The sequence below is a fragment of the Bos indicus genome, chromosome 9 (assembly GCF_029378745.1).
Source record: "Bos indicus isolate NIAB-ARS_2022 breed Sahiwal x Tharparkar chromosome 9, NIAB-ARS_B.indTharparkar_mat_pri_1.0, whole genome shotgun sequence".
NCBI lineage: Eukaryota > Metazoa > Chordata > Mammalia > Artiodactyla > Bovidae > Bos > Bos indicus.
The window spans coordinates 102376382-102404141 of NC_091768.1; the positions used below are offsets into that span (position 1 = coordinate 102376382).

Consider the following 27760-nt stretch of genomic DNA (forward strand, 5'->3'; position numbering starts at 1 on the left):
GCTGCTCCCATGCAGAGGGGGCGCTTAGGGACGGGGCAGGGAGACGGGCAGAAGGCCAGGCGGCCTGGAGCCAGCTCCACAGGAGAGCAGGGCCCGCGGTGGGTGTGCCCCTATGGGTGGACGTGCTCGTGGGTCTGCTTCAAGGGGCTGGACGGTGCTGCCCTTCATGGGAAGACGTTCTTGTGACACAACCATCTTTCAAGTGAAAGTGACAAATAGGTGGTGATGAGTTTCACTCTGCTGTGGGTTCATGCATTTATGTCATTAAAAAATACTGCCATTCCGTTCATATGACAGCACCGAGGCATTTGCCTTAATCTTTGGCTCGGTCTTCTCTTATTAAACACATCAAACCTCCTGAGCCCTCACTTACCTAGAGGTCTCTTATCGAATAGCATCAACCCTCTAAGACAAACTGAGAAAGAGGAAATTAACAAAAAAGAGCCTCTGCAGCTAAAATAGATGCCACAGAGCCCATCCCCCACAGCTTTTCTCCCAGGGGAGACCCTCAGGGGCTCATCGAGATGCACTGACTCTTATTTTAGGTGCTGTTCTGATAAGTAACACTGTTTGGTTTTCCAGGGCAGAGCTCAGAGAAGCAAAACGTTTCCAAGTGGGAAGGTCGCTGCTGAGTGAGACCCCGGGAGGAACGAGGCAGGGGAGAGGATGAGGTTGGGTGGGAACACCCTAGAACACAGAGAGGACAACTCAGTGTGCTAAACTTTGGGGCCATATAGGGCACAGCAGACGGCCCCAGGCATCTGCGTGGCCCCTGCAGAGGAGAAAATCACATCCACAGGGGTGACCACAAAGGAATTCAGAGGCAGGGCTGGAGGACGGAGATTTTACTAGGAGGAGCGTTTGAGCAAGAACCTTATAAATCAGATCTGAAATTTTAGAACACTTAGTCCTGGAGCTGATCGACCTCAGTTGAAAGAGAATTCAGAATTACCTTCCCCCAAGAGCAAGGTGAGTCAGACACCGTCGTGTTCCTTCATTAGGTCCACTCGGCCTGTGGGGCTCACAGCGGCGGACGAGGTCGCAGGATCCAAAGAGGAGGCCTTACTGGGGAGGACCAAGGTCTAGGATGCACAGTCCTTTGTGCTTTTTACAGAAGCTTTGGGAGTCGAGTGAGGAGCTGGAGGCCTGAGAAAGAGACCAGGTAACAAAGAAAAGATGGGGGTGTTGAGGCGGAGGAGGGAGCGGTCTGGGCGGAAGGTGAGGAGGGACACGGCGGAGCAGTGCTGAGACAGGGAGCAGTGGCCGTGGGCCTGGGGGCGCGGGCACAGGGACCGGGGCGGGTCCTGGGCGGGCAGACGCAGGGCAGGGTCCCCCGCCGCCATCGGGGGTCCCCAGGGTGGGGGTGGGGCCAGGCCTCTACACGACCCTCCTCAGCGTCCTTCTCCTGGATGGAATCGCAGGCACTTCCTCCCCGTGCTCTGTCTCCCCTTCATCACACCAAGCGCCAGAAATCCTCGGGTGAAGGGATGACCGGCTGCAGACTGCGGGCACCCTCTGGTTTCTCCTGCCCAGCCGCGCCGGGGCTGTCAGGGGCTGCGGGACCGTCCGGGGTTTGTTCGGTCAGGGTCTGGAGAGGTCATCCGGATACTCAGCCCACGTGCTTGGAAGCCCCTCTCACCGGCAGAGGAGTCCTGTACCCGAAGGCTGGTCATGGCAGAGGAGGCCACGGCGGCCGCCGGCCGTCTCAGTGACTGCTGCTGTGACAGCCGGGGAGCAGCCGGCTTGCTGTCGCATATCACAACCCGGGCCTTTCTCATTTCTGTAGCAGCTTTATAAGTCAGCCTGGAGGTTCCCGTTAGACAAACTGAGAAAGGAGGCTTGAATCTGGGTCACCGAGGAGCGCAATGAATCAGTGGCGGCCCCAGACTCTTCGCTCGGCCCCCACCGCGCCCCAGCGGGCACCGTCGGGAACTAAGGCTGGAGGTCCTTACTAAGGCTGGAGGGCTCAAGGAAGGAGGCTGTCGATGTTACTTGTGGGTTTATCTGACACCAGAATTATTCGCGTGGAGGTCCCCGCACTAAAGGATGTGTGGTTTTCAGGTTTGCTTCTGGCAGATAAACAGAGGTTTAGGAAACGGAAAGTCATGGTCTTGTGTGTGTAATTAAATGAAATGCCATGAAGTGGCTTGGCCTCCTTCGGCCTTTCTGTCGCTTTCCGGACTCTAACACAGGCTGCACCGTTCACACCCCTCCTCCCCGATTTGGCCGGCGGTGGCCTCTGCTCCCCAGCCGTGAGGTGGGGGGCTCCCTGGCCTCGGATGGGGGTCTGCAGGGGCCAGCACTAAGGCTGGCACAGAGCCTTCCCGCTCTGTTTTTCTTTGAGAATGGTATGCAAGTGTCAGCCATCTATTTTTTTAAAAAATTTTATTTCCTTGGCCATCCTGGGTCTTCACTGCCGCTCAGGCTCTCTCTAGCTGTGCTTGAGCGTCTCCTGGCAGTGCCTTCTCTCGCCGTGGGGCTCGGCCTCAGGGGCACTCGGCTTCATCACACAGCACCCAGCCGCGGGAGCCGTGGCTCTTGGACTGAGTTGCGCTGAGTCACCTGCAGTCTCCCTGGATCAGGGATGGAACGCGTGTCCCCTGCACGCACTCGGCTTCATCACGCAGCACCCAGCCGCGGGAGCCGTGGCTCTTGGACTGAGCTGCGCTGAGTCACGTGCGATCTTCCTGGATCAGGGATGGAACGCGTGTCCCCTGCACTGGATTCTTTACCGCTGCACCACCAGGGAAGCCCCCTGCGCCTTCTTGATGTGAAACGGGGGTCTTTCTGTCTTCCCCACTCTGTGACCTAATTCTATCCGTTCTGGTAAAATTAGTCATGCCCTCGATGAAGAGTTTCAAAGTAAGTCTGAGAAAAGCCAGTCCCACTGGAAGGTAGCTTTAATGCTACTTGGAGCGCTTTCCTTGGTCATAATAATCTTGCACAGGTTTCCCTGTTCTGAACTGGGGGTCATATGCAACAACTCCTTTCACCATTTCCTGGATCTGATTTGAAGGAAAACAGCATGTTGACTGCTCAGGAAACCAACGTGAAAGCTGTGACTACAGGGGCACTCAGAGCGAGGAGATTATCAGGAGCTATCTAGCAGGTGTAATTTTCCAGCGGTTCACCTGAATGATATCTGCAACAGTTACTGCAACTAGCCCTTTTCCTGTTCTCAGAGACCGTTTAGTTGTACAACCACGTATCTCCTTACTAAGCACATGGAAAGGCAAAGACGCAGAAACAAAGTTGCTCAAGTTACTCTTCTCGCGTCTCTACCTCCTGAGCCCCCGCTGTTACCATTTCAGTGTATTTCTGCCCCGCCCTGTGTTCCGGGAGGACTGTAGCTTTACAGTTTTGTCCTGTCCCTATTTTTGCTTAGAAGCTTTGGTAAGAATAAGGCTGATCTAGAATATCGTGCTCAGGGTTAGAACTTTAAAAGTTGGGGCACCATATAAAATTTTTGCAAAGAAGTCTCTCTTCTCATGGGGTCAACCCACAACCTTGAAAACCTTCCTCTCCTCCCCCACTTTAGAGACACCAGGCTTTAGAAAGAGAGTGAATATTGGTTCTAGCCATGTCATTTTTAAAATAGTGGCTGTGACCAGCATCTGGGACCCTCGCAGGGCACCAGTGTGTGTGTCTGGGTGATGGGGTCTCTTCCTTCTTGAGGAGCTCCGAAGTCAGCGGCCAGGAGGAGAGGATTCCAGAGGCTCCGGCGTCCCTGAGGAGCCTGCCTCACCTCCCTGCTCCCCCCAGACCCGCCGGCTTTCCTGGAGCCTCGTACAGCCTGCCCCCGCCACCCTAACCCGAACCCCACGCCCCGTCCCTGTCCCCCTCTGCACACCCCTCTCCCACCCCATCACTCTTTCCTCCCAGCTCCCCTCTCCCTCCATCACCTCCCAGGACTCTGCTTTTTAGACCAGGTAGCCCCCTTTCCCTGGGCACGCGAGGCAGCGGAGGCATCCTGTCTGCAGCACATGCGGGGAGTTCAGAGGGAGGGAAGCCCAGACTCCGTGGCCGGGTGGCCGGGGCGTCTGACCCCCTGCCCCTGCCTGTGGAGACTGCCTCCTCCTGCCCTCAGGTCCTCTGGCCCACGGCCTCCCTTCTGGCACGACTGAGAACAAGGCTGCTCCTTTTCCACGCCAGCATCTTCCCCGTGGTCCCCTCTCCAGCCCTGGGGTAGCCGGCCGCCCCCTCCTTCCCGGTGCGTCCTGGTTCCAGGCCCCTCCTGCTCCCTGACTGTGCTCTGCGCTAAGCAGGCCTGCACGTGAAGGCTCCTGCACCCTGCCTGGAGGCCGTTACTGCCGTGGTCATCCAGACCCAGAGCGTCAGAAGTGAGTGAGCTTACTACGAACAAAGAGCAGAGGTGATGAGGGCGCTGGGAGCGCCCCGGCCGACCTCCTTACAGGCAGGGGAGAGTCGCCAGGACGCCGGGTCAGGCCAGCTCAAGGGTGAGCTGATGCTCCTCGTGAGTTAGCAGTCAACTTGTAGAGCCTCAAGACAAGGAAAATTCCTGCCGGAAGGGTGGCATTCGGTGACTGGTGAGGATGAGCTAGGCTGAGCACCAGAGTGGGTGTTTCTGCCTAATTTGGGATCAGAGAGCTGCCTGGGAAGATCAGGGGAGCCTTTGGCAACCGTTACAAAGGGCCTCAGTCAGTTCCGGAGGGGACCTTGGTTCTGGGCTCTGTGTCCGTGGCCTTGGGACAGGACTGTGTGGTTACTTCCAATAGGTCCTGGCCCGCTCGGGACTGCCCTGCCATTTCCAGGTTCTGGGAAGCCAGGCTGGTTGGCCACCCTAATCCTGACAGCCCATGAGGAGAGGACGGGATGGCGATGCTGGCAGGAACCCTGGACCCCATCTCTGAGGGCTGAAGGCTGGCTCCCATCCCCTCGTTGGTCCAGCAGGGCCCTAACCCTCTGCTCTCCTGGGCTGTACCCGAGGGCTGAGCAGAAAAGCCTGGAGTCAGGAAATCAGGGCTCTGGGTGTTGAGATGGGGACCGTCTGGGCGGGCAGTCTCTGGCCCCACAGCTGCAGCTGAAATCAGATGTGGGCCAAGGATGGGTGGGGGGCCACAGGGGGGTCCGCTGACTCCTGGGGTTCAACCAAGTTTCACTTGCTCCTGTTGCCCTCTGCAGTGCCATCTGTCTCTTTGGGTCTTAGTGCCAATTTTTTAGTTTTATTTTCTATTTATTCATTTTTAAATTGAAGTATAGTTGACTTCTAATGTGTTAATTTCTGCTGCACAGCAGTGACTCGTTTATACATACATATATTCGTTTTTATTTTCTTTCCCACTACGCTTTATCACAGAGTATTGAATGTGGTTCCCTGAGCCATGCAGCAGGACTTTGTTGTTTATCACTGCCAATTAAAAAAAAATTTTTTTTCTACATCTGTGGTCTCTGTTTCCTGAGACCACACTCTCTTCTTAGACTCTTGTAATAATGCTTTCACTGAGACATTCATACTGAAAGCTTATCTTCCAAGAGCACTGTAAGCGCCAGTGATTACAGCGAAGGCCAGTGTTCAGCCCTCAGACTCGGCTCTGCAGGGCTTTCTCCAAGCACGTGGCTCCGGGCCTGCTGCACTGACACCGCGCTGACTTCCGAGTGACCGCTGCTTCTGGCCACTGCTTTCCTCCTCACTTCAATTTGTCCTTCTGCTTCCTGGCTTCCCTGGCGGCCCAGAGGGTAAAGAGTCTGCCTGCAATGGGGCAGACCCGGGTTCCATCCCTGGGTTGGGAAGTCCGCTGGAGGAGGAAACGGCAATCCCCACCAATACTCTTGCCTGGAGAGTCCCATGGGCAGAGGAGCCTGGCAGGCTACAGTCCATGGGGTCGCAGAGTCATGCACGCCTGAGTGACCAACACTTTCCTGGGCTTCAGTGCAAGCCCCCAAGCTTTCATCAGCACCTCTGAGTTCAGCTGTGGCCTCCTGCCCAGAACTGCCCCTGCTTTGCGTTCTGGAGCTCCTCTGTGGGACGGCAGGGAAGGAGAAGTGGGGAGCAGAGGAGCAGGAGGAAGGGGTGGGGGGCCGGCTGCTGGAGCCGAACGCACAGGAGGACCCGCACGGTGTGTGACTAGTCCGAACCTTCATCCTCCACGAGCCTCCTCTTCCCTTTATCAAGGAGGAGACGGACCTCCAGAGACCGATTTGAGGAATGCCCGTCACGTGGCTGACCCAGATCTGAAGTCAAGACTCCCCCGTGACACGAGACCTCAGTCTCCGCACCTCGGATGAGTCTCATTTCCTTCCTCTTCGAGCACTTTCCGTCCTTCTGTGTAGAAATGCGTTAGAAACCTAGAAGTAAGCGTCCAGGTCTGATCCCCCCACGACTGTTGAGGTGGAAAAGCAGTTATCATTTTCATTCCTTGCTCCTCTGGCTTCTTCCTGGCTTTTCAGAGCATCCTTTCTCTCCACGTTTATCCCAGAGGCACGCAGCCTGCGGGCATGGCTGGAAGCTCTGAGGTGTGTGCCCTTGAGGAAGCTGCCACGTCTCTGAGTTTCAGTCTGACGGCATCGGCACCCTCCGGCTTCCCGTTAGGATGAAGAGAGCAGGATGAGGGGAACACCAGGCCGGCTGGCTGCGCCCTCAAGCCTGCCAGCGGCTCTTGGCTCTGGGCCACCTCCCTCCTGCACGGCTCCCTGCCAGGGTCAGTTCTGGGAACTTAGCCCCTGCCCCTCCACAGAGAGGAAGTGGGGGAGATTTCGGGTTGACTTTAGTGCATGGCAATGGTGTGTGCTGTATTTCTACCATTATTGCTTCAAGGGTACCTCAGATCAGCAGCCACTGGGGGCCAGAGACTGGGGAGCCCCGCCAGAGAGCACAGGGGGTTTTTCTGAGCTAGTGACTGACAGCGGGCGAAGGAGATGGGCGAGCCCCTCACTGCCCCGGAGGACAATGCTCAGGGCGAAGAGAGACAGGACATCGACTCCGCAGCACGTGCCCTAAACGGGGAGGCTGGGCAACTTGGAATCTCGGTCAATTCCAAGACACACGGTGTCAGCACGGCTGGCAATTAATCCCCTCAATGAGATGCTCAGTGAGATGCCTGAAATGCAGGAGCCCCGGGTTCAATCCCTGGATCAGGAAGATCCCCTGGAGGAGGGCGTGGCAACCCACTCCAGCATTCTTGCTTGGAGAATCCCATGGACGGAGGAGCCTGGAGGGCTACAGTCCATGGGGTTGCAAAAAGTCGGACATGACTGAGCGACTTCACTTCTTCACTTCTTCATGAGATGCTCTTTGTCCCTAGCGGGAAATTTGCTGGCAGGATTCAGTGAGGAGGGTTTCCTTATTTCTCTGCAGAGGAAACGACACACCCAGGGCCCAGCCCCAAGGCGCCCCAGTGAGACCCTCTGCTGTCAACCTTGCCCGCTTCACTGCCCCAACAACATCCCTGTTCAGACATCTTATTTCCCCCACCTCTAGCATCCTGCCAGCAAATTTCCCAGTAGGGACAAAGAGCGTCTCATAGAGGCTGGAACGGACTAAGAGCCCAGGTTGCCCAGCCTTCCTGTTGGCGTTCTTGGGAGGATGCTTTTTGAACAAAGTCCGGTTTTGCTGTGATTTCTGTGTTTGTGACCCGCCGCTCTACTTCAGGAGGGGCTGCTCCTCTGGGTGGGACGACAGCCCCAGTCACTCAGGGCTGCTCGGCCGGCCACCTCTGGTTGTGGTGCCCCAAACGGTAACCTGTTGCCCCCTCCCTCAGCTCTGGGGCCGGGGGCTCAGTGGAGTGGTTCTCGGGAGCCTGTCATGCAGCTGCAGTCAGGCTGGCGGGGACCCGGGTCAGGGAGGCGCCGTGGCCTGGCTGTCCCCCGGGGTCTCAGCGGGACCCTTGCCACCCCCACGTGGCCTCCCCCCGGGGCCTGGGCTCCTCAGTGCAGCACGGGGACTGGGTTCCAAAGGACGCCTGGCCGGGGGGAGCCGCAGGACTTCTGTGACCCAGCCTCCGAAGCCCCAGGTTGTCACGGCCGGTGGAGCGATTGGCCCAGCAAGTCAGGAGACCGCTCCAGACTCCAGAAGAGGGTCAATGTCCCCTCTGACCTCGTGAGCTGCAGTCTCTCTCTCTTTTTTTTTAATTCTATTTTATTTTAAATTAATTTATTCATTTTAATTGGAGGCTAATTACTTTGCCCACCTAATGCTGACTCATTTGAAAAGACTGTGATGTTGGGAAAGATTGAGGGCAGGAGGAGAAGGGGATGACAGAGGATGAGATGGTTAGATGGCGTCACTGACTCGATGGACATGGGTTTGGGTGAACTCCAGGAGTTGGTGATGGACAGGGAGGCCTGGCGTGCTGCGGTCCATGGGTTCACAGTTGGGCATGACTGAGCGACTGAACTGAACTGAATTACTTTACAATATTGTGGTGGTTTTGCCATACATTGACATGAATCTGCCATGGGTGGACATGTGTTCCCCATCCTGAGCCACCCTCCCACCTCCCATCCCATAGTGCACCAGCCCTGAGCGCCCTGTCTCATGCATCGAACCTGGACTGGCGATCTGTTTCACATATGATAATATACATGTTTCAGTGCTAGTCTCTCAAATCATCCCACCCTCGCCTTCTCCCACAGAGTCCAAAAGACTGTTCTATACATCTGTGTCTCTTTTGCTGTCTCACATATAGAGTCATCGTTACCATCTTTCTAAATTCCGTATATATGCGTTAGTATACTGTATTAGTGTTTTTCTTTCTGACTTACTTCACTCTGTATAATAGGCTCCAGTTTCATCCACCTCATTAGAATTGATTCAAATGCATTCTTTTTATTAGCTGAGTAATATGACGCTGCAGACCAACCCCCGCTGGGCCCACACAGCTGCCAGCGAACGTCAGATTCGGAACTGATCATTTATCAGGGAGGCCCGGGGTCCCCTGAGACACCAAAGCCGGATGGGCCACCTGCCCGTCAGCAGACACGGGTCACCCGTGTGTCACACGTCTTTGGAAATCAGCCACAAAGTTGAAAATATATGAAACCCTTGTCATCCCTTAGAGGGACACGCAGTTATCCGTGGTGAGGAAGCCCATGTGACTGAAGAACTTGCTTTAAAAAATTGTTGCCCAAAATTGTTTTAACTTTTATAATGAGGAATGTGTTTGCTCAGAGTCCATGCACATTCCCCCAAGTTCCTATTTTCCTTTTTTAAGAGTTTTATTTTCTACTGGGGAGCAGTTGCGCTGGGGGCGGGGTGGTAAAGCTTCTGTCCCCAACGTGGGAGACTTGGGTTCAATCCCTTAGTCGGGAAGATCCCCTGGAAAAGGGAATGGCAGCCCATGCCAGGATTCTTGCCTGGAGAGGCCCATGGACAGAGGAGCCTGGCAGACCACAGTCCATGGGGTCACAAGGAGTCGGACACGACTGAGCGACTAAGCACAGCATACAGTACAGCAGAGTGGCTCAGTTTATATCTGTACCTGTGTCTCTTGTTTTTCAAATTCCCATTTAGGTAGTTACATAATACTGAGCAGAGTTCCCTGTTCCGTACAGTGGGTCCTTGTTGGTTATTTATGTTAAATATAGCCGTGTGCACGTGGGTTTGTTCATAACCTATGCACATTTCCCAAGTTCCTCTTTTCCCTTTTAAATTCTTCTTCCTCCTAGGGGGGAAAGCTTGTCTTCTCTGCGGGGCTGGGACTCCCTTCTTTCTGGTTCCACAGATCCTGCCCTGGAGGAGCTGCCTCTCCACCCCAGTTAGTAGGAGGGTCCCCGGGACTCAACACAGTCTCACCTCAAAGGGTAAAGCACTCCCCACTTGGCTGTGATGTTAATTTACCAAATAGCCCCTGGGCTTTGTCCTGGATGAACTGTTCACATTTCCTGGCAGGCTTTCAGACTGGAAACCGTTTATATAAATCGCACGACCTAGGGTGGACCTCTTGCTCTTTAGGTCCATCAGCACATCATGCAAATGAGCCCCAGCATCTTATTGAAGTAGTGTTGAGAGCTCACAGATTTTTAACGTGGGAAGTTTTTGCTTTTCCAAAGAAAGTATTTATTTCTTTGGCTGCGCCGTGGCTTTGTTGCCTCATGTGGGGCCTTGCGTTGCGGCTCACAGACTCTAGCTGTGGGGCGGCGCTTAGCACGTGGAATCTCAGCTCCCAGATCAGGGATGGAGCCAGCGTCCCCTGCACTGCAAGGCAGATTCTTAACCACTGGGCCACCAGGACAGTCCCAACACGGGGACGCTTCTAGAGAGAGAAGACAGATGGGTCTGAGCTTCTCAAGGATGGCATGTAGTTTGGAATCACTTCGAAGCAGAAGGAATTTGGGGGCAGAGGACACTGGAGGATGGCTCAGGCCCCCTGAGTCCCACCCAGGAGCAGCCCCGGGGTGGGTGGGAAGGCCACCGTCCGGGGCTGGAGCCCGTCAGAGACCAGGGCCAGACCCGCTGCAGGCTGGCTCCCGCCTGGCACAGAGGAGGTGCGCGAGGGGCAGTGGTCCCTCAGGGGGCGCCCCCTCCAGCCCTGGGCTCCCCCGATGGGCGGCCCAGCACCCGTGTCTGGGAAGGGAAGGCGCTCCAGGCCCCTCGTCTCCGGGTGCTGCCTCCTGGCACTGCTCTTGTCGGCGTGCTGAACCCCACTCGCTGCCCTTCGGGGTCCTCAGCAAACTCAAGTCTATTTTTCCTGTTTTAGGCAGGCTGGGGCCGGGGTGATACTGAGCCACAAAAGGACATACCTTACCACCCTCTCGCCAAATAAGACTGTCGAAGGGGACGTCAGGGGGAACTGGTGGGTTAGAGGGTGTGTGACACCCATGTCCCTCGATCTGGCGGTGACCTGGCTCTTGACCTCAGCCAGGAGCTGGCATGGCGGGCAGCCCTTCCAGCAGCTTCCGCCTGCAGGAGCAGGGTCTCAGAGGAGGCGGTGGCGGCGGTGGGGTGAGGAGCAGGGGTGCGATGGAGGGGCGGGAAGGACACGGTCCCCTCCTCTCCCTCGGGCGTTAGTCGTCCAGGTCAGGGACCGCTCAGGATGTCACGGGGAGGGTTCTTTTCAGAGGAGCATGCAGGACACCGTGTCAGTGGAGAACCTCAAGACCCACCAGAGCAAGACTAGTCAGGACCCAGAGAGACCGTCCTTCCAAAGGATTGTTGTGAGAGAGGGAAGAGCATTTTTGGGATGGCGGGGTCCTGGGGCCGTGAGGTCGTCCAGCCTCTCAGTCAGATGGAGAAAGGCTCTTCTTCTGCAGGTCGGGGGTAGGGGGGGCAGGGATGAGCAGAAACTGGACAGGGAAGAAGCCCGCGAGGTCCAGGGAGAGGGTCCCGCTCTGTTCCGACAATTCCCAGGAGGAACAGAAAGGGGGCCGGGGCCATGCCACAGGGTGGCCGAGGCCTGGGGCGAGCCGGGCTCTGGGGTCCACAGCACGGAGACCCTGACCGATGCTCGGTCAGCACCCAGCCGAGGGACGGGGGCTGTGCGTGGGCAGCGTGGTCGGCTTAGCACGAGATGGGAGGGCAAGGCTCGGAAGGAGGGAACGCGTGACTCCACCCGGCCTTGCTCTCTGTTGGTCTTTGCTGTAAAACCTTGCAAAGACCAGGGAAGCCAGGCATGCTGCAGTCCCCGGGGTCGCCGAGAGTTGGACATGACTTAGCTATTGAACAACAGTAGCACTTTGCTCTCAGTCTTTTTATGAAACGATTTCCTGAGACTTGGATCATAACGACTCACTACATGATGGTGAATATTTTTTCTTTAACTTTTTTGCTGATTTCTTAAAGCCACTTATACTGAAAAACGAGCTCCCCTAGTGGCTCATCGCAATGCTCTTCCTCACATCCATCCCTAGATCCAGCGACACGCACTCGGGAGGCTTCTCACCTGCCACCTCCTAATGGTCACGTGTCCTGCTGTTTAGGGTCTTGTGTGCTTTTAAGTTGAGAGATAATTGACATCTGCCATTGTATTAGTTCCAGGTGCCTGACACGGTGATCTGATATTTACATATATTGTGAAATGAACCATAAGTCTAGCTAGCATCCATCACCACACAAGATGTTTTTGATCCCAGAGGATACAACACCGTGTGTGTGTGTGTGTGTGTGTGTTAGTTGCTCAGTCGTGTCCGATTCTTTGCAACCCCATGGACTGTGGCCCACCAGGCTCCTCTGTCCATGGGATTCTCCAGGCAAGAATCCTGGAGTGGGTTGCCATTTCCTTCTCCAGGGGATCATCCCTACCCAGGAACTGAACCCCCATCTCCTGCATTGTAGGCGGCTTCTTTACCACTAATCCACCTGGGTTTTTATCCTCCCAAAACTCGAGTTTATTGAGCACTTTCTCCACTCCTGGGCTCCCCTGGGGGCTCAGAGGGTGAAGCGTCTGCCTGCAATGTGGGAGGCCTGGGTTTGATCCCTGGGTTGGAAAAATCCCCTGGAGGAGGAAATGGCAACCCACTCTAGTACTCTTGCCTGGAGAATCCCATGGACAGAGGAGCCTGGTGGGCTGCAGCCTGTGGGGTCCCAAAGAGTCAGAGACGCCTAAGCGGCCCACTCACTGCTCAGCCCCACTCCAGGCGCTGTCCTCCCTGCCAGTCTCGTGAGCCGTGCCTGCTGCCCCGTGGCCATCTGGGGCTGCGCACCGCAGCCTTCACTGCGCAGAGGAGGGCCTGGGGCTGCGGAGGGTCAGAACCTGGCTGTGGCGCTCAGCTTTCAGGCGAACAGGGAGGGGGCTCCAGAGGCTCCGTCCACCGTGCTCAATGGCCTTTCTAAACCCTCGTACATCTTTCCGGGCAGCACATGATACCGCCCTGCTCCCAGAGGTCGCTGGCCTGGAGAAGCCATGTTTGAGCGCGATGTCATTGCCACACCTTGAAAGGCAGCTCAGAGCTGTTCTTGCAGGGATAACCCCACCCAGGCCCCTCCCTTCTCATCAGCTCTACTGCTGCTCCAGGGAGTCATATGATCATTTTATAACCTACAGGATATAGATGGTTAACCATCTGTATTTGGGCAAATAGGCGTTCCTTTTACATAGGAAGTGGTAATTCAGCAATTTGCTTCTGGTTAATCCTGGCCCCTCACTGCTTTTTTCTTAATGACCATTAGAAAGTGCGTCTGGCGAGAGGTCACAGAGGGGATGCCTGCGCCTGTGTGAGGGCCGTGTAGCGGAACCGTGCGCTCCGGACCACGGCCTCTTGGAGGTGAGCCTGCTAAGCCCCTTTCAAAAACGTCTTTTCTTCTCTGATCCTGCGTCTGAGGAATATTAGACATGGATCTGCTTGCCTCTTGAGGATTCCAGGATGCTGGCGTGCTGTCTGTGTTTACACTTGATAAAGCACGCTCACTTCCACACGTGCAGCGTCCTTGCACTTTGAGGACTAGTGCTGTGGGGGAAGCTTGCTTTCCCCCTAAACGTACAGCAAGTGATTTCATCCTGTCTCGCACTAGAGCTTGGGCAGTTTGGTCATTGCCTCATAATGTGACATCCGTGGGGCATCGGTCTGGGGAGAAGTGTAGTTCTTTACTTAGATAAGGCCACAAAGAGTTTGGAAAGCCAAACCTGAGCTAAAAATGTGTTGGAGGTGATGAGAAAGGTGATTTAGGACAAAGTTCGAGTGAGGGTCTTGAATAGTTGGAGGTTGATTGGGAAGGAGCTTGTCAGGCAGTCAATTAAGAGAAATTGATGCGGTGGAAATTTTTATGAGACTCAGCACAACGCAGGAAAAGCTCTGATAATGGCTGCAAAGCCCACAGTGACGAGGGAGGTAGCGTCTCATGACTATAAAAGGGTGCATGGGGGTCTTTAAGACAGTCTCCACCGATTCCTCCAAAGCCCAGGTAGTTGCAGAAAACAGATATTGTAGTGATCAGCACTGGAAAGAAACCAGTGCCAAGTCTGAATTAGTCACTAGTTCTTGAAATGATTAGAGGTGTAACATTAATTACTGTAAATGAAAAAGAAAAGGTAAAATGAGCTTTTGAAGAAGCAAAAGGAACCAGAAGGGAAAAAAAAATACAAACCTATATTCAACTCACTGGAAAAAACCTTCTGGCTTCTTTCTTAACCACGTTTATGCAAAAGCAGAAGGAAGCCAGCCCAGAGTTTCAGCTCCACTGACATTCATCTAAAAAAGGATAAAACGCTGTGTGCCTGTGAGTCAAGTGAGTTAAGACAGCAGTGGCATGGCATTGAATGCCTACCTCTGTGGTATGTAAGGCTCTGATGTCTATAATGTTTTAAAGTAAGGACATTATTTAAGATCTTGTGGGAACTGTATAGTCCTTCAGTAAGACCGGCTGGAGACAAGGTGAATTAGAATGAGCTGCAGTCTTCTCATTTGTAAAGCGGGTATGCTGTTGTTTAGTCACTAAGTCACATCTGACTCTTTGCGACCCCACGAACTATAGCCTCCCAGGCTCCTCTGTCCATGGAATTCTCCAGGCAAGCATACTGGAGTGTGTTACCATTCCCTTCTCCAGGGCAGAGAGTGAACCTGTGGCTCCCACATTGGCAGGCAGATTCTTCCCCATTGAGCCACGAGGAAAGCCTGTAAAGTGGGTGTAAGTCATCTGAAAGGGATGTTGAGAGACTTAGCACGGTCATAGACATACAGCAGGGATCCCAACGCCCACTGTGTGATTAGAGCATAAAGCGTGCACACCCGCCCTCCAGCCTCAGCAAACATGCACATGCGTGTACACAGGCCTACACACACACACACGCCTCCACGCGTGCACACTGCACACACGCACATACACATGCCACACACACACGTAACACACAGCGCACACATGTAACACATAACACACGCCTCCATGTGTGCACACACCACACACACATTATACACACACATGTAACACATAACACACACGCCTCCATGTGTGCACACAGCACACACGCACATACACACGCCACACACACATGTAACACAGCACACACATGTAACGCATAACACACACATGCCTCCATGTGCGCACACATCACACACACAATATACACACGCCACACATACATGTAACACACAACACACACATGCCTCCATGTGTGCACATACACATACACATGCCACACACATGTAACACATAACACACACATGCCTCCATGTGCGCACACAGCACACACACATTATACACACGCCACACATGTAACACATAACACACATGCCTCCATGTGTGCACACAGCACACACACATCATACACACATGTAACACATAACACACGTGCCTCCATGTGTGCACACAGCACACACACATTATACACACATGTAACATATAACACACACATGCCTCCATGTGTGCACATAGCACACACACATTATACACACGCCACACACACATGTAATGCACAACACACACATGCCTCCATGTGTGCACACACACATACACACGCCACACACACATGTAACACATAACACACATACACATGCCCATACACGCAATGCAACATCCACACACGCGCGCAGAGTTATGTACCCACATGTATGCTCGAGCATGTGCGTACTCACCATGTACACACGTGTACACACACATACACCTTTTGTTCCTGTTCCTTGTCTTGGGGGCATCACTATTATGAGAATAAGCACAGATTGAAAACCGTCTGCTTTAATTTTAGCAAACGGTTAAGCTTGTTTAATTTGTTTAAATGAAAACTTTAAGGTTTCCTTGCTGATAATACTTTGATAAATGTTAATGCTTCTGCATATTTAATTTTCATGGGTAGAGTCTGCCCTTGGTCAAAGGGACCAAAGGCTGCGGGTGGCCTGTTGCCCACCCCTCCTGCTTTTCCAGCCGCCTCCCCTCCTCCCCTCCCCTCCACTCTTCCCCTCTTCTACCCTCTACTCCCCTCCACCCCCTCGACACCTCCCCTCCCCTCTACTCCCTCCCCTCTTCCCCTCTCTACACTCTACTCGTCTCCTCCCCTCCTCCCCCCTCCCCCCTTCCCTCTCCTCTTCCCCTCTACTACACTCTACTCGTCTCTTCCCCTCCTCCCTCCTCCCCTCCCCTCCTCCCCTCTCCCCTCCTCCCCTCCCCTCCTCTGCTCTACTACACTCTCCTCCTCTCCTCCTCTCCTCCCCTCTCCCCTCCTCCCCTCCCCTCTTCCCCTCTCTACACTCTACTCGTCTCTTCCCCTCCTCCCTCCTCCCCTCCCCTCCTCCCCCTCCCCTCCTCCCCTCCCCTCTTCCCCTCTCTACACTCTACTCGTCTCTTCCCCTCCTCCCTCCTCCCCTCCCCTCCTCCCCTCTCCCCTCCTCCCCTCCCCTCCTCTGCTCTACTACACTCTACTCCTCTCCTCCTCTCCTCCCCTCCTTCCCCCTCCCCTCCTCCCCCCTGCTTCCCCTCCCCTCCCCTCCCCTCCTCCCCCTCCCCTCCCCCTTTCCCCTCCTCCCCTCTACTCCTCTCCTCCCCTCCCCTCCTCCCCTCCCTGTCGGACTACAGTTCACAGGGTCACAGAGTCAGACACGACTGAAGCCTCTTAGCACGCATGCAGTATAAAGACTGCACGTGATCAGGAAGGCAGAGGAGAGCATAGACATGAGGAGGATGCCAAGAAAGATACAAAAAGACTGAAGAAAGATCCTGAAGATGAAACACACAATGTGTAAAGTGAGATCACACACACAGGTGACTTCCCTGCTGGTCCAGGGGTTACGGCTCTGATTCTACATTTAGAAATCGAAATTGAAAACAAATTATAATAGCATCAGAAAACATGAAATCAAATATTTATGGACACATCCCCCCCTCCTCCCCCCTCCCCTCCCCTCTCCCTCTCCCCCTCCCCTCCTCCCCTCCTCCCCTCTCCTCTCCAGTATCCTGCTCCCCTTTGCCCCACACGCTTCTGGCCCCAGCAAAGAGCCGACCAGTAATCCATCTCCCTGCGAGCCCGTCCTCGGTTACCTGGCCCCAGCGAAGACACTGCCTGCTGAGGGCCTGAGCCATTCTGTGTCCTTGTCCTCTACCTGTGAGCAGGTTTCTGAAGCCCTCAGAGTCCCGAGAAGAGGCCTCTGTGCAATGGAGGCCCCGGGGGGCGGTGGGGGCAGCCTCTGGTGGGCTTGAGAGCAGCTGGGCCGGGGGAAGGGCCACGGCCCTCTGCACTGCTGTTCTGATCTGAGGACACGTGCCGTGAGGTGTTCTTTGCATTCCTGAGCGAGGCAGTCAGTTAGCTGCTCGTTTCGGAGGTGCCTTCTTTAGTACACAGTACCTAATGACAGCGGTCCAAGGCAGCCACGTTGCTTAATCGTGATGAAATGTAAATTAGCATTGTGAACACCATGTTAAAGATGTTGGTCTAATTAAGTAGCGCTAAGGTTTCCCTGAGTCTTCGCGGTGTGACAACTGAAGGCAGAGGCTCGCTCCCCAAGGCTCCATTCAGTCTTGGGTTCTGGCACGTCTACTTGTCATTTATGGCCTCAAACCTTCAGTGCAAAAGTCGTGCAAAGGTTCAGCTTGTTGCTGTGTGCCTCTGCCAAAGGAAGAGAAGCCATTCGATGGCCTGAGTTTTAGAAACATGAGTTCTGTGTGTCCTCGATGAGAAGTGACTCCGCCGAGGCTGGTGCAGGGCCTGTTCGCCGTCCCCTTCCTGCAGTCTCTGAGGGTGCATCTACTCCTGGCCGCAGCCTGGCATGGAGACCAGCTGATACCGAAGGGGAGGCCTCCCTTGCCTTGGGGATGTCCTCCCAGCACTGGTCCGAGCTCCGACCAGTGCTGGCAACTCGTGGCTAGACGGCTCGTGGGCCTGACGTTTATGCTTGTCTCGGAAGGAAGGGAGGGAGGGCGGAAGCAGGGAAGGAAGGACTCCTCTCCGTCAGCTTTTTCCAAAGGGCGACACAGGTTCTGAGGAGCCCCTGGGGATAAACGATGACGCGGATGTTCCAGAAGGAGGAGGCAGGAGGTGGCAGCTCCCAAAACTAACCCCAGAACTTCTCTTCCCGGCCCATCCTCACCCCTGCTTTCTGTGAAGCCAGAGCATCTCCCAGGGACTCACTGATCTAAGCTCACTGACTTACATGCTGATCTAAACTCCAGCGCTATAGCTGTTAGAGGCTGGACTCCCCGACGAAGCCACGGCGCTCACACAAATGTGCATTAGAGTCACTGGAGACGCTGTGAAGGGGGGTGAGTGGTCGCCACTGCCCTGCGCGGGCTCTCGAGCTCATCTGATGCCCACCTGCCCTGATGGCTCAAAAGACAGGCGAGCACGGGCTCCTGTTGTGAGCAGGACATGTGAAAGCACCATCCCCGGGCGCCCGCGTCTTTACCCGCTCACTGCCCGGTTGGAAGCTATCTTTCCCCCGCCCCACACCCTCGGTGGATGGGGCTCCAGCAGCCCCAGCTCCAGGCTTACTGGTGGCGAAGCATCCGGGGCACAGGGGGCTGTTTGCCTCAGAGCTCCTCAGCCAGACCCTCCCCTCACAAAGGTGCCTCGCAAGGTTCCAGCCCGTCCTGCCCCCACGGCCCCCAGCTGGAGAGGAGAGGGGCACCCGCTCTAACCCTTTCCTCTCCAAAGAGCACTCCACCAGAGACTCCGATTGGGCAGGTCTGACCTGGCTCACACGCGCCTGAGCAGTGACCACTGCGCCTGACCTGGGCTTCGCTGGCCCCCAAGGCAGCTCATGCCCAGCTTGCCAAACCGTTCAAATAATCTTCCTGACGTTCGGTCAGTTCTTTGGATGCCATCTCTACTCATTGGCCGCCTTCTCACCCCTTGCAGGTGCGGGTAAGCCTAGACCCTCTCAAATGGCCTCCCTGCAGGGGGCCAGTGATCTCGCCCCTCCCTGGCCCCCGTCTTTGCAGAGGAGCCCCCGGTCTGCTGCACGGGGTCTCTCTGCACCATCACGGCCGCTTGGCTTCCCTTGCTTCTGGCCAGCAGTGTTTCCCACAGCACAACTCTAAATTCCTCTGTAAGTCTGACCGCTGTAGACTCGACGACGCTATCCCGCACCCCGTCTTAAACCTTACAGCAATCTGGCCCAAGAATGGAGCGTCAGTTACTTTTAACATTTATTGAGCATTATTTCAGTTTTCTATTTTGGTTGTGACAGATTTCCACATGTCTGTTTTATTCTCTGTTCATTAAAGCAGGTACAGAAATGTCTCCTTTTAAACATCTTAGTGTTTTTACCAATTTTCATAAGAACAACAGAGAGTCCGTCTGTTACAAAGGACAGAATCCTTCTCCAAAAAGCTGACTGTTGCTCCTCAAGATCTGAGGTCATTACCTGAGGGGAAAGAAAGGCGCTTTGCCCGATGTGGTGACGCTGATGCCCATCTGTCACCAGCACGATTCCGTCACAGAGCTGACGTGATTTTGTAATGAGGGCAGTGGTCTGGGGCAGGCTGAACCATTTCCAGGTACTGCTCGTGCCTGGCGCACACGAGGACTCGAAAGCCGTGTTTCCAAGAACACGGAGCTTCACCACAAGAGCGATGCATCCGTCATCGTCCACATTTGAATAATGCTTATTCCCAACAGCTGTATAACACTATCCCTGAAAGATAGGGGATTTACAGATGCGGGTTACTGTGGTGCATTCTGCCGTTTTAATCAGAAAAAAAGTCAATCAAAGGAAATTAAAATAATGTCTCAAGGTTTCTCGGGTGGTGCCGTGGTTACGAAGCCCCTGCCAATGCAGGAGATGTGGGTGCCATCCCGGGGTCAGGAAGATCCCCTGGAGGAGGACATGCAGCCCCCTCCAGTACTCTTGCCTGGAGAATCCCTTGGGCGGAGGAGCCTCGCGGGCTACAGTCCATGGGGTCGCAAAGAGTTGGACACAACTGAGCGACTGAGCATGCCCTTCACTGACTCACTCAGGAACAGACGTGATTCCGGCCTGGCTTCTGAAGTCTCTTCTGAGAGTGTCCCCCGTGTGGCCTGAAGGTCTGGAGCTTATTTTCGGTGCATCCTTGCATGCTCAGCGTCAGCAGCCGTTGCACAATCATTGATTGAACTATTATCATCGTTAATAACAGATCGATAGCATTATTATCTATCACAGTGCAGTTGAAAAGTAGTTTCCCTGAGTGGGGGTCCAGCTGGGCCCAGTGCCCTGGGTCCTCCCCGGCTGCGTTTCAGCAGGGCTGCCCCCCTTGTCTCCACACGGGACGAGGAGCTGACCCCGCCCCACCCAGGCGCCCACCCAGGGCCCATGTCGACGCTCCAGGTCTGGCCTCCCCCGGGGCCCCTAGGCCCCACGGCCCCCCGCAGCACGGGGTCTCCGCTCCTGCTCTGCCCCAGCCCCTCCCCCTCAACCTGTCCCTCTTCCTCCTTCTGGGGTCATCTCTACCCCTTCCCCCGCACGGACCCTCCACAACCCGCTCGGTCCTCATGGGGACCTGTCGCCAGCATCAGTGCGTTGATACGGGACCCCGTGCACTTGTTTTTATGCCGCTTGAGGCACGGATGGCAGCAGTAAATGCCCCCAGACTGAAAGCAGCCTTCAGTGGGCTTTGCCAGCGGCCATCATCCTGATGGGGCGCGTCTCGGGCACCTCAGAAAGGCCCCCCGGGCCATTCTGGCAGCCCCTTCACCCCACTCCCCACCCACGGCCGTCACCGACTCGGCTTCCACCACTGTCGTCCGGCCTCTTCTAGAATTCCGTATAATCGGAACAACGCAGAACCTGGGCATACAGGTTTAAGTTCTTCACCCAGAAAAATGCCCTGGCGCTGCGGGCGCTCAGCAGCCCCTGGCTGCCCGTGGACTGGGGCCCAGTGTGTGTCTGGGGCGCCAGCCGATGGGCACTGGGGTTCTTTCCAGCCCGGGCCCTGAGAACAAGCCTGTGACTGCGTGTCTTTCATTTTCATTGTCCTGGGTGAACGCAGGGGTCAGCTGCGGTTCAAGTGGTGAGTGTGTGCGTGTGTGACCCGAGAGGCCCGGCCCTGTGTTCTCAGAGCCGGTCTCTGCGTCACGGCCCCACTGCTTGGGGGGACGCCCTTGGCCGGCTCTTCCACATTGTCGCTTGCCCTTTTGATTTCAGCCAGTCTGGTGAGCGTGACATGACCGCTCACTGCGGTTTTAACTTGCATCTCCCTGAGAACTAAGGGCTCGGTGTGCCTTTGGGTATGCTTTTTGCCGTCCGTGTGTTTTCTTTGGTGACTCGACTTAACATCTTTCCCCTGATTCTTTCTGAGTCCTCACTGAGTTGTAAGTGTTTGAAGATGTTGGCTGCAGCGAAGAGATACAAATTTACATTTTTTTTCCCCATTCAAGGTCTTTTCATTTTCTGAAGTCTTTCAAAGCCGCAGAAGTCTTAAATTCTGATGAGTTACAATTTATCAGTTCTGAGCCATCTATATGAGATCTCCTCCATCCCCAAGGGCATGACGACTTTCTGCGATGCTTTCTTCTGGGTGTTCTGTGCTTCTAGCTCTCACATAGAGAGCTGTAACCTGTGCTGATTTTTTTTTTTTTTTTTTTGCCTGTGGTGTGAGATAAGGGGTACAGATCAACTTTCATACAAGAATATCCAGCTGTGCTGGCTCTATTTACTGAACGGACTGTTGTTCCTCCTGAATTACCTTTGATCCTTTAGTAAAAACTGAGTCTCTTTTCTGCTCTGCTGCTTCATGGATCTGTTCTCTTATAGCACCCGACTGTCATAACTACTGCAACTTCGTAGCAAGTCTGGAGTCCGGGTACTGTAAGTCCTACATGTTTGTTCTCTCTTTCAAAGTTGCTTAGGCTATTTTAAATCCCTTGAGTTTCTTTATCATTTTAAATTTACCTTGTCAATTTCTACAAACACCCCTGCCACCGTTTTCACTTGGGTTTGTTTGTCTCTGTAGATCAATTTGGAGTGAACTGACCTTTGAACAATATTGAATTGTTTGATCATAAATATATATCTCCATTAATTTAGATTATTTAATTTCTCTCTGTGTTGTTTTATAGTTTTAAGGGTATGGAGAAGGGGGGAATGTGTCCATAAACATCTGATTTCATGTTTTCTGATGCTATTATAATTTGTTTTTCAATTTCAATTTCTAAATGTTGCTGGAATATAGAATCACAATTGTTTTGTGCATGTCAACAGAGTTCAGTCTGATGTTAATCCCCATCGGTGTGTTTTTTTTTTTTTTTTTGCACCTGAGGGGTATTATGGATCTTAGTTCCCTGACCAGGGATCGAACCTGAGCCCCCTGCAGTGGGAGCACAGAGTCGTAACCCCTGGCCCAGCAGGGCAGTCAGCAGTCTGTGTGATCTCATTTTACACATTGCGTATTTCATCAGGATTTTTCTTTAGTCTCTCTTTACCTTTCCTGGCATCCTCATCGTGTCTGCGCTCTCCTCTGCCTTCCTGATCATGTGCAGGGTTTATCGTGCATGCGTGCCAAGAGGCTTCAGTCGTGTCCGACTCTTTGTGACCCTGTGAACTGTAGCCCGCCAGGCTCCTCTGTCCACGGGATTCTCCAGGCAAGAACACGGGAGCAGGTTGTCCTGCTCTCCTCCAGGGGATCTTCCTGACCCAGGGATCGAGCTTGTGTCTCTGATGTCTCCTCCTTTGGCAGGCGGGTTCTTTACAATTAGTGCCACTTCAGGAACCTCACTATATTTATACTAGCATCAGACCACGGGGCTGCAGAGAGTCAGACACGACTGAGTGGCTAGCAGACTCATGTATGGTGTATTTATAGCAGCTGCTGGGGCTTCTGTTTTGCTACTTCCATCATCTCTGCCATTTTTCTGTCTGCTTGTGTAGCTCACGGGTCACTTTCCCGTCATTCTGAATGTCTGTGCCTTAGATCAATTTGAGCTGCAATAACAAATTACTACAGGCCGACTGACTTCCACAACAAACGTTTTACTTCTCTCAGTTCTGGGGGTTGGGAAGCCCAAGGTCAGGGCCCCAGCGGATCCAGGGCTGATGAAAGCCTGCTTCCTGGTTTGCATCTTCTCACGGAGTCCGCACAGGACGGCGAGCAGAGAGGAAGTGGGCTGTCATACGCGGCGCTTCTTATGAGGGCGCTGATCCCCCCGGGGGCGCGGGCGGGGGCCTTGCACGTCCACGCGCCGTCGCCCTGGGGATTTGGCTTCAGCGTGTGAACCTTGGGGAGCTGCAAGCATTCAGTCTACAGCGCTCTAGACATCTTGTTGGGTACCTGACATTATGAATTTTACATGTTGAAGGCTGAACTTGGTCGTATATCTTTAATTTGGGGATTCCTTCATTCTGAAGGTAGCTGTATGATTGGAATCAGATGGCTCATCTGAGACTTTCTCTCAGGCTCTGTCCTGGCAGGTCTGGAGAGGCATTTATCTTAACCCGGCTTATCTTAACCCCGTTACTCCTGAGACGGTTCCCTACTGAGGGTGCTCCCAGGGTCCTGGGACTTGGAAGGTCGTGGTCGCTGCTAATGCCGAAACCCAGCCTCTGTTCACTGCAGCCGAATAAAAGAGAATAAAACTCTGCGGAGACAGAGTTTTGGGTGAAGCAGAAAAGAGCAGCTTTGATTGTTTTGCCGGGCAAAGGGGGCCACAGGGGCTTGAGCCCTCAAGCCGGTGCCCTCCCTTGAGAGAGGAGAAAAGGGTCTCACAGTCCAGGGAAATCGGGCTGCAGATGAGGGTGCTGGTGTGTAATCTTCACCTCAGCAAAGTTTCAGAATCGTCCCACCTGGCATCCAGCTGTCAGCCGTCAGAGGCTCTGCTGGTCCTAGAGGCTGTTGCTCTCTGACCTTTCTGGAACGAAGGATGCTCCGAAGGAAAGGGCCGTGAGGGAGTGTTTTCTTGAAGAAGTAAACAGCAGGGGCAGAGTATAGTTCTAACCAGAAAATAATCACTTTCGAAGGGCAGTTCAGCAAAGAGAGGGAAAAAAAATCTGTGAGACAGAGTGTTGGGCTGGGCTAAACGCTGAGGTTTAATGTGGTGGGGGCCGTCAGCCGGTGTCTGTCACAGCCCCGCCCTGCCCTCAGGAGGCCTGTCTCCAGCCCGTGAGGTGTCTGCGGGTGGCCCTGCGCCCTTTCTGAGGGCTCTTCCTTGGCTGTGCTCCCCTTCCTCTCAGGACAGCTCTGCGGCCCCTGTCTCTCTGTGTGTGGGGCTGTCTCTCCTCTGCCCGTCTCCCTGGATTCTGACCCCTGTGTCCTCAGCGCCGTGAGGAGGCTGTTCTCTGGGCCCTGCTCTGCACACGGAAACTGCTCCCACTGAGAACCAGGGGACCTCACAGAGCTCAGACCACAGTCCCCGTCCATCACCCAGTGTCTGAAAACTGTGATTTGATACATTTTGTGGGCGTTTTTGGTTGCTTGATGCAGTACAGTGCACTTGGTCTCTGCTAATCCCTCGTGGCCGGAAGCACAAATCTTGAGGTCATATTTCGACTGATACATTTAATCTGGCGATCTGATGGGTGCTTATCTCCTCATATGCTTCTGCAACACAGAAGCTCTGATTGCGCGTCTTCCGCAGGCGGCTACAAAAGTGCAGAGGTGAGCCAAGCGTCCCTGCGATCTTCCGTCCAGAGCGGGGACCAGGCAGAGTGGAGTCCGGGCCCCGGGCAGCAGCGAGGGAGCGGGTTTAGGCCATCTGGTGTGTGGTCAGGAAGCCGCAGTGGGAGAGTCATGTGACATAAGAAGCGTGTGCAGGAAGTCCTCTAGGGTGACCTCTGCGTACCCGGGATCCCTCCCCCGGTATCGGTGTGGCCTCCACAGCTGAGGACGGGCCTGGCACAGCCAATGGGCTCGGGGCAGGGGCCTCCTTCTCCGTCTCAGCATCCAAGCCTGGCATTTCTGTTCTTCCTGGCCTCCTGGGCCGACGGCGCGGGGGAGCTGCAGGAGAAGAGGGAACGCTCGTTTCACAGGAGTCTCAGACTTCCAGGCCAGGGTTTTGTCCGTGGCGGGCTGATAAAGCAGAGCGCTGCACCACACCAGGTAAAGAGGGATGAGGGAGTGTGGGAAGAGCGCCGAGTCCTCCTTTCCCCTCTGCCTGTTTGTTTCAAAGTGAGGGATTTCACAGGCCTTCCTGCAAGGCCCAGCTCCAGCCTGCACCTGCCTCCCGGTGAGCTCCTTGAGCTTGGAGCCCTGCGGCTCCCTATTGGCATTCCCAGCACATCCTCAGCGCCATTGGGGTTGTTTAGTGGTGGTCAAGCCGACCCGGCCAGGCTGGGGCTTCACAAACACCCAGGGCTCAGCATTCCTCTTCAGCCAGAGTGGTCACCTGCCAGAGATTGGTGCTCCAGGGCCCCAGAGTGTGCTGCCCACGGAGCCTTCCCTAACCACACCAGCCTGAGCCTTCCTCCCTGAGGCCTGGTTTCTGAAGATGAGGGTGTGTTTGCCCCAGCAGATCAGTGGTTGCTAGCGAGAGTGTATTTTGGACACATCTGTGGCTCCTAAATCCCTTCAGTCGTGTCTGACTCTTTGTGACCCTAGGGACTGTAGCCTGCCAGTCTCCTATGTCCATGGGACTCTCCAGGCAAGAATACTGGAGTGGCTTGCCATGCCCTCCTCCAGGGGATCTTCCTGACCCAGGGATCAAACCCAGGTCTCTTGTGTCTCCTGCATTGGCAGGCGGGCTCTTTACCACCAGCGCCACCTGGGAAGCCATGCAGTCTTTAATAGTATATATAACATTTTCAAGCAAGGACTATAAACTATAAGTATCCTAGCAACATCTGCACTTCCACAGGTTTTGTTCAGTGGCATCTTGTTGACTGCGATTAAACTGAATTCTTCAAGAATATTCTTCTGCGGAGTGAACCTGTGGTTTCGCTGGTATTACCCGTTTTTACACTCCAGATGGGGGATTGGCCAGCACAGCCCACGGCCTGCGGCTGGCCTGCCCTCTCGTCCACGCAGCACAGCCCACGGCCTGCGGCTGGCCTGCCCTCTCGTCCACGCAGCACAGCCCACGGCCTGCGGCTGGCCTGCCCTTTCGTCCACGCAGCTGTCGGAAGCTGCTTTCAGGCTCTGCCAGCAGACCTGAGCAGTGGTGTCAGAGACTACACGGCCTACGGATTCTGGAATATTTACCGTCTGGCCTTCCATGGAAAGAGGTTACTGACACCAGTTCTAAATGAGTATTTCTGTATAAAATAGCATGCTGTGCACTCTTGTGTTGAAATGGGAAGAATTCTATTTCCTAAACTCTCTGGCTCTCCAAGAATACTCAACTGTGGTGCGTTCTGCTTTCGTTCTTCCTTAGGTTCACGTCCCTCCTGTTCTCTCCACTGTGAGCCCAAGGAGGTGAAAAGTCCACTCCCTTCTAGCCCAGGCCCAGCCTTTCTGCCCAGATCCAGCTCCAGGATGAGAGTGGTGAGTATCCTTTTTACTTTGCCTGGGAGGGTAATACCGTCAATTTGCTCCTAGAAGATTACACTGCAGCTGACTCTATCTTTGTTCACTTTCCAGGAACCAAAGAATTCCACCGTCTACGATTCAAATGAGGACTACTTTGGATTAGCTAACAGTTCAGACTACTTACTGGATGACGACAGCTTTCTGTGTTCCTTGCAGGAGGTCAGAAATTTCTCTGGGCTCTTTGTGCCGGTCGCTTACTCCTTGATATGCGTCTGCGGCCTCCTGGGCAATATTCTGGTGGTGGTCACCTTCGCCTTTTATAAGAAAGCCAAGTCCATGACGGACGTTTATCTCTTGAACATGGCCGTGGCGGACATCCTGTTTGTCCTCACCCTCCCATTCTGGGCAGTCAACCACGCCACCGGCGAGTGGATTTTCAGCAACGCCATGTGCAAACTGACCCGGGGCATCTACGCCATCAACTTCAACTGCGGCATGCTGCTGCTGACCTGCATCAGCCTGGACCGCTACATCGCCATCGTGCAGGCCACCAAGTCCTTCCGGCTCCGCTCCAGAACCCTGGCTCACCACAAGCTGATCTGCCTGGCCGTGTGGGCAGTGTCCATCCTGATCTCCAGCTCGACCTTCACGTTCAACCAGAAGTACAAGCTGCAGGGCGGCGACGTCTGCGAGCCCCGGTACCACGCCGTGTCCGAGCCCATCCGCTGGAAGCTGCTGATGCTGGGGCTGCAGCTGCTCTTCGGCTTCTTCATCCCGCTGGTGTTCATGATCTTCTGCTACGCGTTCATAGTCAAGACCTTAGTCCAGGCGCAGAACTCGAAGCGGCACAGGGCCATCCGCGTCATCATCGCAGTGGTCCTCGTGTTCCTGGCCTGCCAGATCCCACACAACATGGTGCTCCTCGTGACCGCCGTCAACCTGGGCCGGACGGGCCGCTCATGCAGCAGCGAGAAGCTGCTGGGCTACGCCAAGAACGTCACCGAGGTGCTGGCCTTCCTGCACTGCTGCCTCAACCCCGCGCTCTACGCTTTCATCGGCCAGAAGTTTCGGAGCTACTTTCTGAAGATCATGAAGGACCTGTGGTGCGTGAGGAAGAAGCAGAAGGCTCCGGGCTTCTCCTGCTCCCGGCTGCACTCGGACACCTTCACCTCCCGGCAGAACAGCGAGACCGCGGACAACGACAACCCGTCTTCCTTCACCATGTGACCCCGCCCCCCCCCACCCCGCCCTTCACCATGTGACCCCGCCCCCCCCTCCGGCCCTTCACCATGTGACCCCCCCCGCCCCCCCCCCCCCGCCCCCCCCCCCCCCCGCCCTTCACCATGTGACCCCGCCCCCGGCCCAGCGCAGACAGGACAGAGATGCGTGGGGAGCGTGGAAACGAAGCAAAAGCCAGTGGGGTTGCTCCTGCAGGATCAGGGCCGCGGGTGCTCCGGGTGCCGGGGGGTTCCCACGGGCAGCACCCCCAACTCATCCGACCGGGGATGCCGTCTGCCCCTGTCCCTGATGGCTAGCATTCCACAAAGCAGGCTTTGGGAAGCGCTGGATGAC

The 27760-nt window shown here is 54.8% G+C and overlaps 1 protein-coding gene across 4 annotated transcripts; it reads left to right on the forward strand.

The window, feature by feature from the left end:
* Positions 1-27468, forward strand: CCR6 (C-C motif chemokine receptor 6). 4 transcript variants are annotated; one of them, XM_070796512.1, is made up of 3 exons: positions 1-1162; positions 26094-26203; positions 26300-27468. In XM_070796512.1, exons 2-3 carry the CDS (start codon positions 26195-26197, stop codon positions 27413-27415), a joined length of 1125 nt encoding a protein of 374 aa, XP_070652613.1. In that variant the 5' UTR covers positions 1-1162; positions 26094-26194; the 3' UTR covers positions 27416-27468. The 4 variants fall into 4 exon arrangements, with proteins under 4 accessions (XP_070652613.1, XP_070652617.1, XP_070652616.1 ...); XM_070796516.1 differs by having other exon boundaries at positions 1-969; XM_070796515.1 differs by lacking the exon at positions 1-1162 and adding an exon at positions 12467-13158.
* The last annotated feature ends 292 nt before the right edge of the window (positions 27469-27760 follow it).